General features: G+C 44.8%; 1 protein-coding gene across 8 annotated transcripts in view; it reads left to right on the forward strand.

Annotated features, from left to right (window-relative positions):
- Positions 1–259: 259 nt before the first annotated feature.
- Positions 260–16,823, forward strand: part of dennd1a (DENN/MADD domain containing 1A) — a 604,632-nt gene continuing 588,068 nt past the window's right edge. For all 8 annotated transcript variants that reach the window (XM_070862693.1, XM_070862695.1, XM_070862694.1 and 5 more), the window contains exons 1-2: positions 260–424; positions 12,036–12,100. In XM_070862693.1, the coding sequence (XP_070718794.1) occupies positions 408–424; positions 12,036–12,100 (82 nt within the window). In that variant the 5' untranslated portion in view covers positions 260–407. The remainder of the gene's footprint in view (positions 425–12,035; positions 12,101–16,823) is intronic.

Consider the following 16,823-nt stretch of genomic DNA (forward strand, 5'->3'; position numbering starts at 1 on the left):
TGTCACGTTTACAGCGGACTTGTTTGGATGGCTGATAGAGAGAAAAAAAAGTTGTCAAAGTCCAGATGAGTGGCGCTGGCACAGTTTGGCATTGACGGTGCAGGCGGGCGGCGGCTGGCGGTTGCTGGGCGCGGTGCGCGGTGGGAGTTGTAGTTCCGGCGGACACGCGGCCAGGCCGGGGAGCAGGGGGCGGGCGGAGGCGCGCGGACTACAGCTCCCGGCAGGCGCCGCGGCTTCAAGCCTACCTTCCGCGCCTGCTGAGCATGTCGTCCGCCGGCTGTGCGTGAAGGGGCTGAAAGGAAAAAGAAGAAAGCAAGACTCCGCTTGTTTGCGTCGGTTCTTCAAAGCCCCCCTCCTTCCCCCCCCCCCACACACAAAAAAACAGCGCAGTTCTTGAGCGAGCAACGATGGGGTCGAGGATTAAGTGAGTTTATTTCTCTCTCTCTCTCTCACGCTCCGGGGGGAAAATGTTGTTGTGGCGGTTGTGAAGTGAAGGCTTGCGCCTTCCCATGGAGATCATTGAGCATCGCTAGGCCTCGGCATTCCTGGGACTCGCCTGTTCAGCACACCAGCGGCGCAGCTCACCAAAACACGGCAAGGGGATTTAAGTATAGGAGCAGGGAGGTCTTACTGCAGTTGTACAGGGCCTTGGTGAGGCCTCACCTGGAATATTGTGTTCAGTTCTGGTCTCCTAATCTGAGGAAGGACGTGCTTGCTATTGAGGGAGTGCAACGAAGGTTCACCAGACTGATTCCCGGCATGGCTGGACTGACATCAGGAAAGACTGGACCGACTAGGCTTATATTCACTGGAATTTAGAAGGATGAGAGGCGATCTCATACAAACATATAAAATTCTGACGGGACTGGACAAGTTAGATGCAGGAAGAATGTTCCCGATGTTGGGGGAAGTCCAGAACCAGGGGACACAGTCTCAGGATAAGGGGTAAGCCATATCGGACCGAGATGAAGAGAAACTTCTTCACTCAGAGAATTGTTAGCCTGTGGAATTCTGACCGCAGAGAGTTGTTGATGCCAGTTTGTTGGCTATATTCAAGAGGGAGTTAGATATGGCCCTTACGGCTAAAGGGATCCAGGGGTATGGAGAGAAAGCAGGAAAACGGTACTGAGTTGAATGATCAGCCATGATCTTATTGAATGGTGGTGCAGGCTCGAAGGGCCGAATGGCCTACTCCTGCACCTATTTTCTATGTTTCTATATTTCACCCCCAGACTGCAAGTCAGTCAGCTTTTTTAAAAAAAAAATGTGCTCCTCTTCATAAAGAGTTGGGTACAGTAACTATGTGAATTCTATCTATGTTTGTTAATGGCCATGGAAGTAAGAGAAACATGATCTGATGACACCTGGAACATTGATGCCCATGCATCCAGGTAAATGTGTCAGCATCTGCCACTATTCCATTCCATTTCATTTCATTTCATTTTCATCATCATCATCATTATAGGCGGTCCCTTGAAGTGACGATGACTTGCTTCCACGTCAAAAAGGGATGAGTTCACAGGTGTTTCAATGAAGGACCTAATGATCCAGATCCCAAAGGGTGGAAGATGCCTTGCGTGGATTTTTTTAACGTGTGGTGGCCGTTGCACACCAGTCACCACATGGGCTTGACCGAGCTAGGTCTTGGTCCAGTGGCAAGGGTTAACCAAGACGACTGGAGACCTGCTCTGCTGCACGGACCCAGTGCATGCACATATCGCAGTGTGGGCTGGCCTGTGCTGCCCTTGAGGCCCCTAACTCAAGTCTCCCCTGGGCCCCGATCATATCCCTCCACAGTCTCTCACAGCTTCTTTGCCCCGACCTCGCTGCTCCTGCCCACGCTCCAATCACTGACGACGTTGCTGACATCACTTTTCGCTGCTGTTGCCCTCCTGCACCAGCTCGCGCTGTACCTTGTAGTGGCATGCCTCCACGCCGCTCCCAGGCCGCCGCTCCTTTTATGGCCCCGACCTGCCGCTGATGGTCATTCGCAGGTTGGGGCCTCCACGCTGCATGGATCTTTAGGCGGATGAGAAAGGTTTCTGAGCTCCACGCTAGCAGATGCAATATAATGTGGATAAATGTGAGGTTATCCACTTTTGTGGCAAAAACACAAAGGCAGAATATTATCTGAATGGCGGCAAATTAGGAAAAGGGGAAGTGCAGCGAGACCTGGGTGTCATGATACATCAGTCATTGAAAGTTGGCATGCAGGTTCAGCAGGCAGTGAAGAAGACAAATGGTATGTTGTCCTTCATAGCTAGGGGATTTGAGTATAGGAGCAGGGAGGTCTTACTGCAGTTGTACAGGGCCTTAATGAGGCCTCACCTGGAATATTGTGTTCAGTTTTGGGCTCCTGATCTGAGGAAGGACGTTCTTGCTATTGAGGGAGTGCAGCGAAGGTTCATCAGACTGATTCCTGGGATGGCAGGACTGACATATGAGGAGAGACTGGATCGACTGGGCCTGTATTCACTGGAGTTTAGAAGGATGAGAGGGGATCTCATAGAAACATATAAAATTCTGAAGGGACGTTCCCGATGTTTGGGAAGTCCAGGACCAGGGGACATAGTCTAAAGATAAGGGGTAAACCATTTAGGACTGAGATGAGGAGACACTTCTTCACTCAGAGAATTGTTAACCTGTGGAATTCCCTACCGCAGAGAGTTGTTGATGCCAGTTCGTTAGATATATTCAAGGGAGAGTTAGATATGGCCCTTACAGCTAAAGGGATTAAGGGGTATGGAGAGAAAGCAGGAAAGAGGTACTGAGGTGAATGATCAACCATGATCTTATTGAATGGTGGTGCAGGCTCGAAGGGCCACATGGTCTACTACTGCAACTGTTTTCTATGTTTCTATGTTTCTTGCAAAGGCCACTGGTACTGGATGCATGTGGTCTGGATTTTATAGGTGAAGCTGCTACATTTGAGTGATTAAATGTCAAGGATGACATGATCAGGAGAATGGTGAACCGTTTAGAAATTGTTCCATATATAGCTGACCTGTTGAACTGCAACCAGTGATTGAAGTTTAACATTGTTGTGTTTTCACTCATTTTATTTTGATGGTGAGGACGATTTTGGTGCCTGGATTGAAATGATCCTCCCACTGAATATTTACACAGGCGTCTTTCGTTTCGCAAGATTTTCCAATAATGATGTGATTGTTGCCGAAAAGCCACTGAAGTCTTTTGGGGAGTTCTATATCGCCTTTATAAATTTAGAAATTTTAATGAAATAACCAGGCAGATTTAAAATTGTGTTAGAAAACTGATGGCATGGTGCTTTATATAGTTACCAAATGGCCATGTCAGCATGGCTGCACAGGATCATGCAGCATACATAGTTAAAGTGTTTTAAGTTTGTTTGATTACTTTTTAAAGTATAAAAATAATTGTGGTTTTTGCTTATTTAACAAGGATACAGGATACGTCTCAATGGATTTCAAGTTAATATAACAGTCATGACTTCAGATTATGTCATTGACAGTGTGGGTTGATCGCCAACAGTTTGGTATCCGAATCTCAAAATTGATTCCTGCCTTAGAGTCTATGTATTTGGCATAAACAAATATAATTGTTTCATGTAGGAAGCTTCAGTTTTAATTTGAGAAGTTTAAATGAAACGTTAAAGCCTTAGAGCAGAATATTGCCACATTTGACGGAAAAATGAGGAAAATTAGGAAGTATGATGAGGTAATCTGCGCGAATTTTCTAAGTCTGAAGATTATAGGAGGAAGGAAAGAATGATGCAGGTAAGGAGTTCTAAGGATTGAATTAAAAAAAATGTTTAATTCATGGGATGTGGCTATTGCTGGCAAGGCCGGCATTTATTGCCCATCCCTAATTGCTCTCGAGAAGGTGGTGGTGGGCCACCTTCTGGAACCGCTGCAGTCCTTGTGGTGAAAGTACTCCCACAGTGCTGTTAGGTAGACAGTTCCAGGATTTTGACCCAGTGACGATGAAAGAATGACAATATATTTCCAAGTCGGGAAGGTGTGTGACTTGGAGGGGTACTTGGAGGTGGTGGTGTTCCCATGCACTTGCCAACCTTGACCTTCCAGGTGGTAGAGGTCACGGGTTTGGGAGGTGCTGTCAAAAAAGCGAGTTGCTGCAGTGCATCCTGTAGATGGTATACACTGCAGCTATGTTGTGCTGATGGTGGAGGGAGTGAATATTCAAGGTGTCGGATGGGGTGCAGATCAAGTGGGCTGCTTTGTCCTGGATTGTGTTGAGCTTCTTGAGTTGTTGGAGCTGCACTCATCCAGGCAAGTGGAGAGTATTCCATTACACTCCTGACTTGTGCCCTGTAGGTGGTGGAAAGGCTTTGAGGAGTCAGGAGGTGAGTCACTTGCTTTAGAATACCCAGCTTCTGATTTGCTCTTGTCGCCACAATATTTACATGGCTGGTCCAGTTAAGTTTCTGGACCCCCAGGATATTGATGGTGGGAGATTTGGCATAGGGAATCCTGTTGAATGTCATGGGGAGGTGATTAATCTCTTGTTGGAGATGGTCATTGCTTGGCACTTGTGTGGCATGAATGTTACTTGCCACTTATCAGCCCAGGCCTGGATGTTGTCCAGATCTTGCTGCATGTGGGCACAGAGTGCTTCATTAGCTGAGGGATTATGAAAGGAACTGAACACTGCAATCATCAGCAAACATCCCCACTTCTGACCTTATGATGAAGGGAAAGTCATTGATGAAGTAGCTGAAGATGGTTGGGCCGAGGACACTGCCCTGAGGAACTCCTGCAGCGATGTCCTGGGGCTGAGATGATAGGCCTTCACCAACCACAACCATCTTCCTTTGTGCTGGGTATGACTTGAGCTAGTGGAGAATCTTCCCCCTGATTTGAGATCCTGGAAAAGAATGTTGGAACAGGAGACATTGACAAGGTGTCTTAATTTCAACACTTGGCGGGGGAAGAGTGTGCAATACAGCAAATAGCTTATCTAACAAAGAATGTGGGAGAGGCATTGGAAGAGCTTCCTGTTATCTCGTCAACCACTATCGAAAGAATGTGTTGCTGTTTTTCTGATGACTCACTGGAGTTAATCCTTGTGAAGCTCCATCCCTGACATGGACTCTTGCTATTGGTGAGAGTGGACCAGAACACGAGGGCTGGTGTTGTCGCTCCTACTCCTTTCGTCTAGCAAGGCTCCATGTTGGGAGTGGAGTCTCACAGCATTACTACTATTGATTAGCGGAGCCATAGAGACCAGAAAGGTCCCAGATTTGATTTCTGATCATAGAATAGTCATTATCATCATAGGCAGTCCCTCGGAAGACTTGCTTCCACTCCCAAAGTGAATTCTTTGATGGCTGAACAGTCCGATACGAGAGCCACAGACCCTGTTACAGGTGGGACAGACATTCATCGAGGGAAGGGGTGAGTGGGGCCGCGTGCTCCTTCCGCTGCCTGCGCTTGACCTCTTCACGCTCTTTGCGTTGAGACTCGAAGAGCTCAACACCCTCCCGGATGCACTTTCTCCACCTCGGGCGGTCTTCGGCCAGGGTCTCTCAGGTGTCAGTGGTGATGTCGCACTTTACCAGGGAGGCTTTGAGGGTGTGTCCTTATAACGTTTCCGCTGCCCACCTTTGGCTTGTTTACCATGAAGGAGCTCCGCATAAAGCATTTGCTTAGGGGGTCTTGTATCTGGCATGCGAACTATGTGGCCTGCCCAGTGAAGCTGATCGAGTGTAGTCAGTGCTTCAATATTGCGGATGTTAGCCTGGACGAGGACACTGATGTTGGTGCACCTGGCCTCCTAGGGGTTTTGCAGGATCCCCAAATCCTGCATAGAATAGTACAGCACAGGAGGCCATTGGGCCCATCGAGTCTGCGCCGGCTCTTTCAAAGAGCAATCTAGTCCCATTCCCCTGCTCTTTCCCCATATCCCTACAATTTTTTTTTCTTTCAAGTATTTATCCAATTCTCTTCTGAAGGCTACTATTGAATCTGTATCCACCACCCTATCGGGCAGTGCATTCCAAATCCTAACCATTCGTTGTGTAAAATAGTTTTGCCTCTGGTCCTTTTGCCAATCACCTTAAATCTGTGTCCTCTGGTTACTGACCCTTTAGTCATTGGAAACAGTTTCTCTTTATTTACTCCATCTAAGCTCTTCATTATTTCAAATACCTCTATCAAATCTGCTCTCAGGAAAACATCCTGTGCTGATTTAATTGACCGCCATGCTGCAATTAGAAAGTGTATAATCGTCCAGAATTCCCATTCCTGACTGTTAACTACCGACCCGTGCTGGAATTCCATATGTGTGGACGTCCGATGAGGTCAGGTTCAAGTTTGACTCTGATGTCCCTTGCAGTTGAATAGCCTGCTGATATTTATTGTCAAGACTACCAAATGATTGAGGACCACTTAGTTGAGATATTGGAGGGTGCCCATGAAATTGTACCCTAACAAGGGCTCGACACATTGAAGCGAAAGACTAAGTAATGCCGTTTAGTTGTATTTTTGTTGGCCAAAATGCTGTTAATTTGTTACGTGGCACAGAACCACAAGGAGCATCAGTTTTGTGATACAGAACCTGCAGTATTACCACATTATTTTTGATGATGAATTTATCTGTAATTCCCTGTCATGTATGAATTGTATTTATAATTAATGGTTCAAAGGAGGAGCTACAGGGTGCAATTTTAAAACAATAATTTAGGCTAACAGCTAATTATCTGTAATTTAAGCAACAATTAAATGTTAATCCTTATGCAAAGTGCTGCATTTAATTTTTCAGCTACAGCAAAGCTTCATTAAATTGCAACAAATCATTTGTTGTGCCTTTACTCAGAAATAATTTTTTGTGCAAGTACACATTTATTAATCAAATGACATTTGTTGATATGGTAATCTAGGAAGTAAATTTCTGTAAAAGTGCATTGAGGCACCAATCACAAAAGTTGATGCATGTTAGGACAGGGAGAAGTATAGCATAGAATTTACAACATAGAACCAAGCCATTCGGCCCGACTGGTCCATGGCAGTGTTTTTGCTCCACACGAGCTCCCGAACCCCTTTCTTCATCTAACCCTTTGACTTGCATTATAGTTTTGTGCTTGTAATGTATTATTTTCTTTGTATAATATTTAGCTTACTGTTTAAGACAAGTTTTACTTGCAGGGTACTAACTCCTCATTAACAGTACAATGTGCAGCATTGTGTAATGGGAATGCTATTTTAAAATATTAGAGGTGGTTCAACTTCTTGATTTTTTTTAACTTTCAAGGGGATTATCTGTGTTCATTGGGCCTCGTTTTATCAACTCTTTGTGACAAGTGATGTCCATTGGTCCAAGTACTGCAGAAAAGGGCTATCATTTACTGTAGGGCATGATGTACAGGAGCAAATGGCATTGAAATTATACTTTTAAAGTATACATTTCTACTATGCCTATTTTATCATAACTGGATCGGCTAGTGGAACAGCTCAAACTTCTAAACAGCGTGTGCAGACCAAACAACACTTGATTCAGGGGTGACCATGTATTATTCAGTCAAATTTGAAGTGTTTATAAGTTAAATCAATCTGAGGGGCAAGATAACATGCTATTAACACGGAAACTTACTCTTAAAAAATCATGGTCTTGAGCAAGAATTAATTTCAATCGTGGTTATTATCGATTCAGTACGGATATCGTGTTGAAAATGATTTTTTATTCATTTATTGCCCATCTCTGGTTGCTCTGAGACGCCGGTGGTGAGCCACCTTCTTGAACCGCTGCAGTTCATGTGGTGAAGGGACTCCTACAATGCTGTTGGGTCGTGAGTTCCAGGATATTGACCCAGCGACAATTTAGGAACGGTGATGTATCTCTAGGTCAGGATGGTGTGTGACTTGGTGGGGGACATGGAGGTGGTGGCACTTGGGTTTGGGAGGTGCTGTAGAAAAAGTCTTGGTGAGTTCTCCTAATTTTCTCTGACTTCCTCTAAAGGATCTGATTAATACTTCGGTATGGTTCCATGGATGTTGACATCCTTGTGGTATGTTGCCCAAGTGGTCATTGACTGTAAGTGATGGGGAGTGTTGGAAGGCTGTTTGACCATGGGAGACAGTACTGCAGAGCTCAATTCAATCCTCATCCAATGTCCATACCTGAAACCTTTCCATCAGGAGTCACTTGATAGCGATCAGGAGCAGGGCCCTTTGTTGTTTTCATACCCCTCTCCCACTTTACTCCATATTTTGGGAATATTGAGGTCGATTGTCATGCCCTAACTACAACCTTGACTGAAATTAATAACTTATCACAGTCCAGTAGTTGAAACTGGAACATACTTGATCTGTCTGGCTGTTTGTACATTTATTTTCCTAGTTAGAGTCAAACTTGGTCACATAATAGCAGCAAGAAATTTGCATCATTCAACCAAGTTCCAAAAATCACTGTAGGTTGATACCACAAGAATACAAACAGCACAGCTAATAAGTTATACATTGGATAACTGTCGATAATTTGTTTGATTACATTTTTATTTTCCCAAGCAAAATAAAACTCTTCGGGCTCTCCCAATAGCTCAAAGTATTTATCAAGAACAACTTGTATTTAGGTATATAACACCTATAACACAGTAAAACGTTCCAAGGCATTTCACAGGAGCGTTAATGAACACAACACCGATCCACGTAAGGAGTTATTAAGGCAGATATAGGTATGTTTTAAGGAATGTCTTAAAGGAGGAAAAAGAGAGAGAGGCGGAGAGGTTTAGGGAGGGAATTCCAGAGTGTAGTGCCCTGACAGCTGAAGGCACGGCCACCAATAAATGGTGTAGCGATTGAAATCGGGATGCTCAAGAGGCCAGAATTAGAGGAGCACAGATATGTCGGAGGGTATGGAACTGGAGGAGATTACAGAAATATGGAAGGGCAAGGCCATGGAGGGATTTGAAAACAAGGATGAGATTTTTAAATTCAAGGCATTGCTTAACCGGGAGCCAATGTCGGCCAGTAAGCATAGGAGTGATTGATGAACAGGACTTGGTGCAAGTTAGGACATGGGCAGCAGAGTTTTGGATGACTTCAAGTTTACGGAGTTGGAATAGTCAATTCTAGAGATAACAAAGGCATATGGATGGGGCTTTCAGCAGCAGATGAGCTGAGGCAGGGGTGGAGTCTGGTGATGTTCCCTGTCAAGGGCAGCATTTGACACACTACAATTGTCACCCGTGGCTCGGTGGTAGCACTCTCGTCTCTGAGTCAGAAGGTTGAGAGTTTAAATCCCACTCCAGAGACTTGAGCATAAAGATCTAGGCTGACAATCCAGTGCAATAGTGAGGGAGTGCTGCACTGTTGGAGGTGCCATCTTTCAGATGAGACGTTAAAGCAAGGCACATTCTGCTCTCTTAGATGGACGTAAAAGATCCCACTGTTTCGACGAAAAGTAGGGGAGTTACCCTGGTGTCCTGGCTACTATTTATCCTTCAATCAACATAACAAATTGAATGTATCTAGTGACTATCACATTGTTGTTTGTGGGAGCTTGCTGTGCGCAAATTGGCTGCCAGGTTTCCCACATTACAGTGACTACACTCCAAAAGTACTTCATTGGCTGTAAAGTGCTTTGAGACGTCCGGTGGTCGTGAAAGGCGCTAGATAAATGCAAGTATTTCTTTTTTTTTCTTTTCATCCCTAATTGTCCTCGAGAAGGTAGTGGTGAACCACCTTCTTGAACCGCTGCAGTAGTCGCTTGATAAAGCTGAGTGGCTCGCTAGGCCATTTCATAGGGCAGTTAACAGTCAACCGCATTGCTGTGGGTCTGGTGTCACATACAGGGTTAGGACGGCAGATTTCCTTCGGAAAGTGCATTAGTGAACCAGATGGATTTTTATGACAATCTGGTAGTTTCATGGCCACCATTACTAGCTTTTTATTCCAGATTTATGATACAGGCAACTCTCGATTATCCGGGTCCCTCGGGGATTGGGTTATGCCGGGTAAACGATTTCTCCGTTAGAGCGAGTTGACATTATAAAGTTAAAACTTCAGTGAATAAATACTGTGCAATCAGCTACAAACAAAAGCAAGGCAGTTAAGTATGGACATTACCAGCATGCATGCAGGTGGCCTCAAGGAGGAGATTGTCTAGCTCCGGGGTTTCGGAGCGCGCTGCCTTCCCAGGCCGAAAGGACTCCGAACACACCGGCCTGATGCCTTCCCCGGCCGAATGGACTCCGATGTCAGCAGTCCGATGCCTTCCCGGGTCGAAAGGACTCCGAACACACAGGCCCGATGCCGTCCCCGGCCGAATGGACTCTGACGTCAGTAGCCCGATGCCTTCCTGGACCGAAAGGATTCTGACATCAGTGGCGGCCGCGAGAGACAGCGGCTGCAGCAGCGCATGCAAACATGAAATTTTAAATGCCGCTCCAACGGTTTCCCGTTGCATCCGTGTGCGGATAATCAAGAGTTGCCGATGCTAGCATTTTATTTCAGATTTATTTCATTAATCAACTGCATTTCAATTCCCCAGCTGCCGTGCTGGGATTTGAACTCGTGTCTCTGGATCATTAGTTCAGACCTCTGGATTACTAGTACAGTAACAGAATGACTATGCTACCGTATCCCTAAGTTTGATTCCCTGTCAAGGGCAGCATTTGCAGCACTACGATTGGCTTTAGTGTCCTGGGGTTAGGGAGGGGAAAAATAAGCTGCGGCTTCCACAGCTGATCACTGTCCATGTATGGATGTTAGTCAGGGCAGGATTGTGCTTGGTTGTCATGCCACCTCAGCGGCCAACTAGCCTGCCAATACCCATTGTCAAGGCTCACGTGAATATTGATGTACTGGAGTGAAGTAATTGATGCCAGTCCCAGCCACAAGTCAAACTCTTTAGGAAAGGAGAAAATTGGTAAGGAGAGAAGAAAAAAAAATCTTATTATGAGCCTAATTCTTAAGTGGTAATTGAGATCATATTTCACTGCTTCCGGCACCATATCCTGTCACTTTAATGCTCCTCATTACGTTGTGTCTCTCCTCTCTTCCTGTAGTTGAGTGGTCATATTGAAAATCTCTTTGCTATAGATTGTATAATTTTTTTGTCCTTGCTGTGCATCAGATTTGATTTGTTCATCAATGTCATGAACCTGTTCTGAAAATTTAGGTCTTTAATTCAACATAAACATATTTGTTTCCCTGCATGATTTTTGGAAATGTGATTAATTCAGTCCACTGGCTTTAAATGTGATAGTGCTACTGTAAACAATCTGAGCAGCAGGATGCATCCTCAGATATAGAGATAGTCTGTGACCTCCTCCTCCTCTTTGTAAAGTGCTCCAAAAAGCTCTGTGATGAGTACTCTACAAATGTTAATTGTTGAGGTTGATGGGCAGCCTTGTGGCGAAATGGATCATTGTTAATGAACCACTGAAATATGACTTATTTCAATTCTTGCAAGCCCAAAATTGTTATAAACACCATTTCAATGTATTCTGCTTATTAACTTTATTTTTTAAAACTTGTACCTCATTTTATTACTTTGCATCTTGCATTGAAATATTAAAATGATTGAAACTAATATGAAGAATTTTCAGATAAGGGCATTAATGTAATTCCTTACTTCTATTCTTTTATGAATATGATGGACGCAATCTTTAATAAGGATTTGAAGTTTAGGGAAACAGTCTCCTTCGCTTTTGGAGCGCTGAATTTTACTGTGCTTGATTGTGCCTTTACAAAATCTGGTTGTGCTTGCTTACTACTGCAAAACTGCACTCCGCATCTAGTGGTAATTTCTCCCCAGACACTCAGCAAAAGCTTCAAAGTTTGAAAACTGTTACATCACTTCCGAACGGAAACCATCTCCTCAAATAAATCCCAACAGAATTGAGGGGAGATTGCATATAGCTTCTTAATTAAGGGGTGGGACCTTGATTATTGTGTTAGGAGAGAGCAGACTGCTGGTGTAATGTTCTACTGAAGTATTTAAAGGACAGCTTCGAGTGGCTGTTAATTATTTGTGGATATTGCAATCAATTTGCCATTCTACGTGACTAATGCTGAGAATTATTTTTATTGATGCAGGGAAAATCCAGAGAAGACATTTGAAGTGTATGTTGAAGTAACGCACCCCGAGTCTGGCGGTTCAGGTACAGTGTTCACTTTTGTGACTATTCAGTGGCATTTTATTTGAAAGTGGACTATTGAAGATGCCGTTGTGGCTACACATCTCTCCAAGTGGCTGGAGGTTTGAAACCTGGCAGAGGTTCAGGTGAATTTGCAACTTTTTAGGTCCAAAGTTTTGTCAGATGTCAACTGCATAATTGAGAGGCTTAATACTTAAAAAAAAAACTGAGGCTGATGCTTATTCTCCCTCCAGCTATCCAGCAGGTTATATCTTGTGTTCACTATGCTGGAGCAATTTCAGCAGGGGTCATCGTTGTCTCTGTGAGCCATTCATATTTATTGTACACCTGCTGCTTCAGCTGAAATGATGCTGTTGTTAACACCTGCGCACCTGAAATGACCTTGTCATCTGAGCATGAAATCTGAATGGTTTCCACAGTCCTGAAGAACATGATGATGGAAGAAGTGAAGTGGTATGATGCAAGTGGTATATAGTTCTGGTATATATTGCACACATATTTTCCTGGTAATTAACTGCAGATTATTTCCAATAAATCTGCAGTAATGACATTCTAATCATTAATCCTGTCGTGTGAATGTCAAAGTGCAAGCCGGCAGCTCAGGTCTGCAACAGTTGCCATATAAAAATGAACTGAAAAAAATAATAAGTCCCTCATCATAGGCAAGCATATACTGAATATTTTATAAATATTACTAAATATCAAGAGTGATTAAAAGAGAGCAGTGCAATGTGATATAATCTTGGTGTTTCTGTTGATGGCTATAAGCCACTTCGGCTTTAGACTCTACTTTTATTATACAGTACTACCAATCTGAAACTAGTATCCGAGAGTTCAAAGTGCACACAGCAAGACCTGAGTTATAATGTGGGCTGCGCCGTCCATCTTGCTACCTAAGAGAAGTTTGTGCAAGTGTGCTTTTACACTTATGGAGATCAGTACTCTGCTGACAGCTATTTTTTAATGTTAGAAGAAAGCAGGCAGCAGCATTAAGAAGATTCAATGTGAAGTTTCTAATTGAGATCTAAACAAGAAAGACTTTCCTTTTTATATAGCGCCTTTCACGACCTTTACAAGTAGTAAAGTACTTTTTGAAGTGTAGTCGCTGTTGTAATGTTGGAAATACGGCAACCAATTTGTACACAGCAAGCTCCCACAAGCAGCAATGTGATAATGACCAGATAATCCGTTTTCGTGATGTTGGTTGAGGGATAAATATTGGCCAGGACACCAGGGATAACTCCCCCGTTCTTATTCGAAATAGCGCCATGGGATCTTTTATGTCCACCTGTGAGAGCAGACGGGGCCTTGGTTTAACGTCTCATCTGAAAGACGGCCGGTCACTCCCTCAAAGCTGCACTGGAATGTCAGCCTAGATTTTTGTGCTCAAGTCTCTGGAGTGGCATTGCCTGTGTGGAGAGAGGGGAGGAGGACGAGGACATCAGGGATGAACCCATGCCCACTCCCCCACACCATTGGAAAGGTCCCATGGTAGTTACGCAGCTTCAAGACTCATAAATTAACGCTTTGCTTGAAGTTATGTTGGTGACAGTTACAGTTGCGTTACGTTTTATCCTTGCCTGGCCATTGTTTGCAACCCTTGTATCGATGCTTAACCTTATGTTATTAGAAGACACCGCACAACAATTGTAAAGTTCAATAAAATTTTTTTAATAATGTAACAATTAATGTAACATTTTTAAAACAAACTATACACCTGTCTTTTCCCCCCCCCACCCCCAACAGTCAACAAAATGTTTCACCTAATAATAAATGTTAAATAATGACAACACTACAAAAACACCTTCCCACTACCCCCAAGTAACACATATCACCATTAAAATAGTAAAGCTGTTTAATTGAATTGTCCATTATGTCTTCAATCACTGTAGGATAATCACATGACCAATGCGAGTCCAATAAAGTAAATATTTCACAGTCCTAAAGCGGAACTGTAGCCAAATTAAGACCTAGGCGTGTATTAGACATTACTCCCACACAGTATTTGAGCAAGGTTGAGAAACATCCGCCAAACTGTGGGTAGCATTAGCCATTATACTTGGGTACATATTTTTACATTGATTGAATTTCTTCATCATCTTGGCCTCTTGGAAAAAAAATTGCCGTACTTCAGAACTCCAATTGTCCCCAAGGTGCAGGGAGCAATAGACTGTACGCATCTCGCCCTGCGAGCACCTTTACAGGATGCAGAATTGTTTCGGAACTGAAAGGGATTCCATTCCCTGAATGTGCAGCTTGTTGTCGACCCCAAGCAAATAATCATGGCAGTAAATGCAAATTTTCCAGGGAGCATCCATGTTACGCACATCTTGCGTGAGAGCACTATCTCTGACCTGTTTAAGAGTCAGCCACAAGTACACAGTTGGATGCTGAGGGATAAAGGATATGGCCTTGCCAGCTGGCTCATGATCCCCCCGCGTAAACTCCAGACACAAGCCGAGAAGCGCTACAATGAAAGCCATATAGCCACACGCAATATCGTCAAAAAGACAATTGGAGTTCTGAAGTGCCTGAACCACTCGGGAGGCAACCTGTAATACCACCCTAAGCAGATCGCTGAGTTCATTGTGGTGTGCTGCATGTTGCATAACCTAGCTATCAGGAGAGGACAACAGATGGGACTGCTGGTCCACCTCGAGAGAGAGAGAGAGAGAGAGAGAGAGAGAGAGAGAGACGTCGGAGAGGAACCCATGCGCCCCGCCCCCCACACCACTGGAAAAGCCCCATGGTAGTTAGGCAACTGCAAGACTGTTGCATCAACAGCTCATAAATGAACGCTTTGCGTGAAGTTATGTTGGCGACAGTTACAGTTGCGTTACGTGTCATCCTTGCCTGGCCATTGTTTGCAACCCTTGTATTGATGTTTAACCGTACGTTAGTAGAAGACACTGCACAACAATTGTAAAGTTCAATAAACATTTGTAATAATGCAACAATTGGTGTAATTTTTTTAAAACAAGCTAACACCCATCTTCCCCCCTCCCCACCACCACCTCCCACCCCCAACAGTCAACAAAATTTTTCACCCAACAATAAATTTTAAATAACAATAACACGACAAAAACATCCTCCCACCACCCCCAACATTCAACAAATTTTTAATAACAATAAGAACAGTCAACAATTTTAATTAAAATAGATTAGCCCCCCGCCCCTACCTGTGGCCACGCTTCCCTCCTCTACCTTTTACGCCCCCCCTCATCATAACCCTCCCTTTCCCACATACGCCCCTAGTAACGGGGCCAAGTCGTCTTGCAGTTGAGCATCTCGATGACTGCTGCTGTGGATGGGAGGGGGTGGTGACGTCGGCAGATTGACTTCAGGGGGCTGAGGAGCAGACTTTTCCGAAGAAACTTCTTCCGAGTCGGAAGCAACTGCTTCCTCCTGACCCGCATCTGTCGAAGTTGATGGTGGTACGGCACCTACCGCATGGCATCAACGGAGTCGGCCATTCGCCGTATTGCCGCAACCATTTGTCCCATGCCCGCCGAGATTCTAGCAGATAGTGTGGCAATGTTACCGGTCAACCCACCAATTGCTTGGAGGAGCTCTCGACCAATGGCGACGCTGGCCCTCGATAGAGACGCCATGTCCTCGTTCACATCTGCCTGTTGCTGCATGTGCCTACCTCGCCGACCCAATCTCCGCAGGATCGGCGTGGGCATTGGACCACTCGGAGTGCCCTGCTGCAAGCCACTTGGCCCCGCTACTTCATCTGTTGAGGATGACGTGGCCGTAGGTACTAAAAAGGACCCTTCAGGCTCATCATCCTCCTCAGTTGTGTCTTGTTTTTCCCCGTGGTCAGCACTACCTGCAGTGATTGGGGTGATGCTCCAGGGCTCTCCCTTTGCGCCTGGGGAACTGGAAAACATAATTAAGATTAGTAAAAGAGAAGGGGAGACATGAGCATGCTTGCGCTGTGCAGGCATATGTATGAGGAGCAACACTACAGCAATAAATGTGAACGAGAGACGTTACATATAATTAACATGAGAGTACAGAAGCTGCATTCATAATATTACATAATTCATATATTATAATCAAATGGCATTGAATGACTTTAAATTACCGCTGGTTTACACATTACTCACATGGCGCAAGAACGGGATCTGCACCACAACGGGTGGCAGAATGATTATGCGTGCCTGCAAAGGCTGCGGCACGCTCCTCGAGATTGGTCAGTACATAAAGGTCAGCAGGCCCTCCTCCGGTCCGCCACTGCTCCGCCTGATTCTTGGATATCTTCCTCTGCAAATGTGATAAGAGCATGGCATAAGCGAATTGCCTCGGTACTATTACGGAAACACAACAGATATTGTAATCCACCTCATTGTTAACGTTATATGCTAATACGGTTTGTATCCAATGGATGCATGGTTATAGCATCTATGTTCAGAGAAAATATTTAATAAGATCGTGTTTAGGAAGCAATGCTTGACACCAACCCTCTCGCGTACAATCCCCAGGAAAGGCCCGTGCCATTCGGCGCCTGAGGGGAGGGAGCTGGGTTATTGTAATCGATGGAGGTCCCCGAGGGGGGCGAGAATCCGGACCGCTGTTGAGCTGGTGAGCTCGGCAATGACAGGACCATGAGGGGAGGGGGCATCGTGTCCATGGACTGTGCTGGGAGACCTCCGTGTGGCCGGAGCTAATGTCCCAAAGTGTCCCAGGGCAGCTCTACCCCAGTCCATGCTGGGTCACTGTG

Source organism: Pristiophorus japonicus, chromosome 20 (genome assembly GCF_044704955.1).
Source record: "Pristiophorus japonicus isolate sPriJap1 chromosome 20, sPriJap1.hap1, whole genome shotgun sequence".
Taxonomy (NCBI): Eukaryota; Metazoa; Chordata; class Chondrichthyes; family Pristiophoridae; genus Pristiophorus; species Pristiophorus japonicus.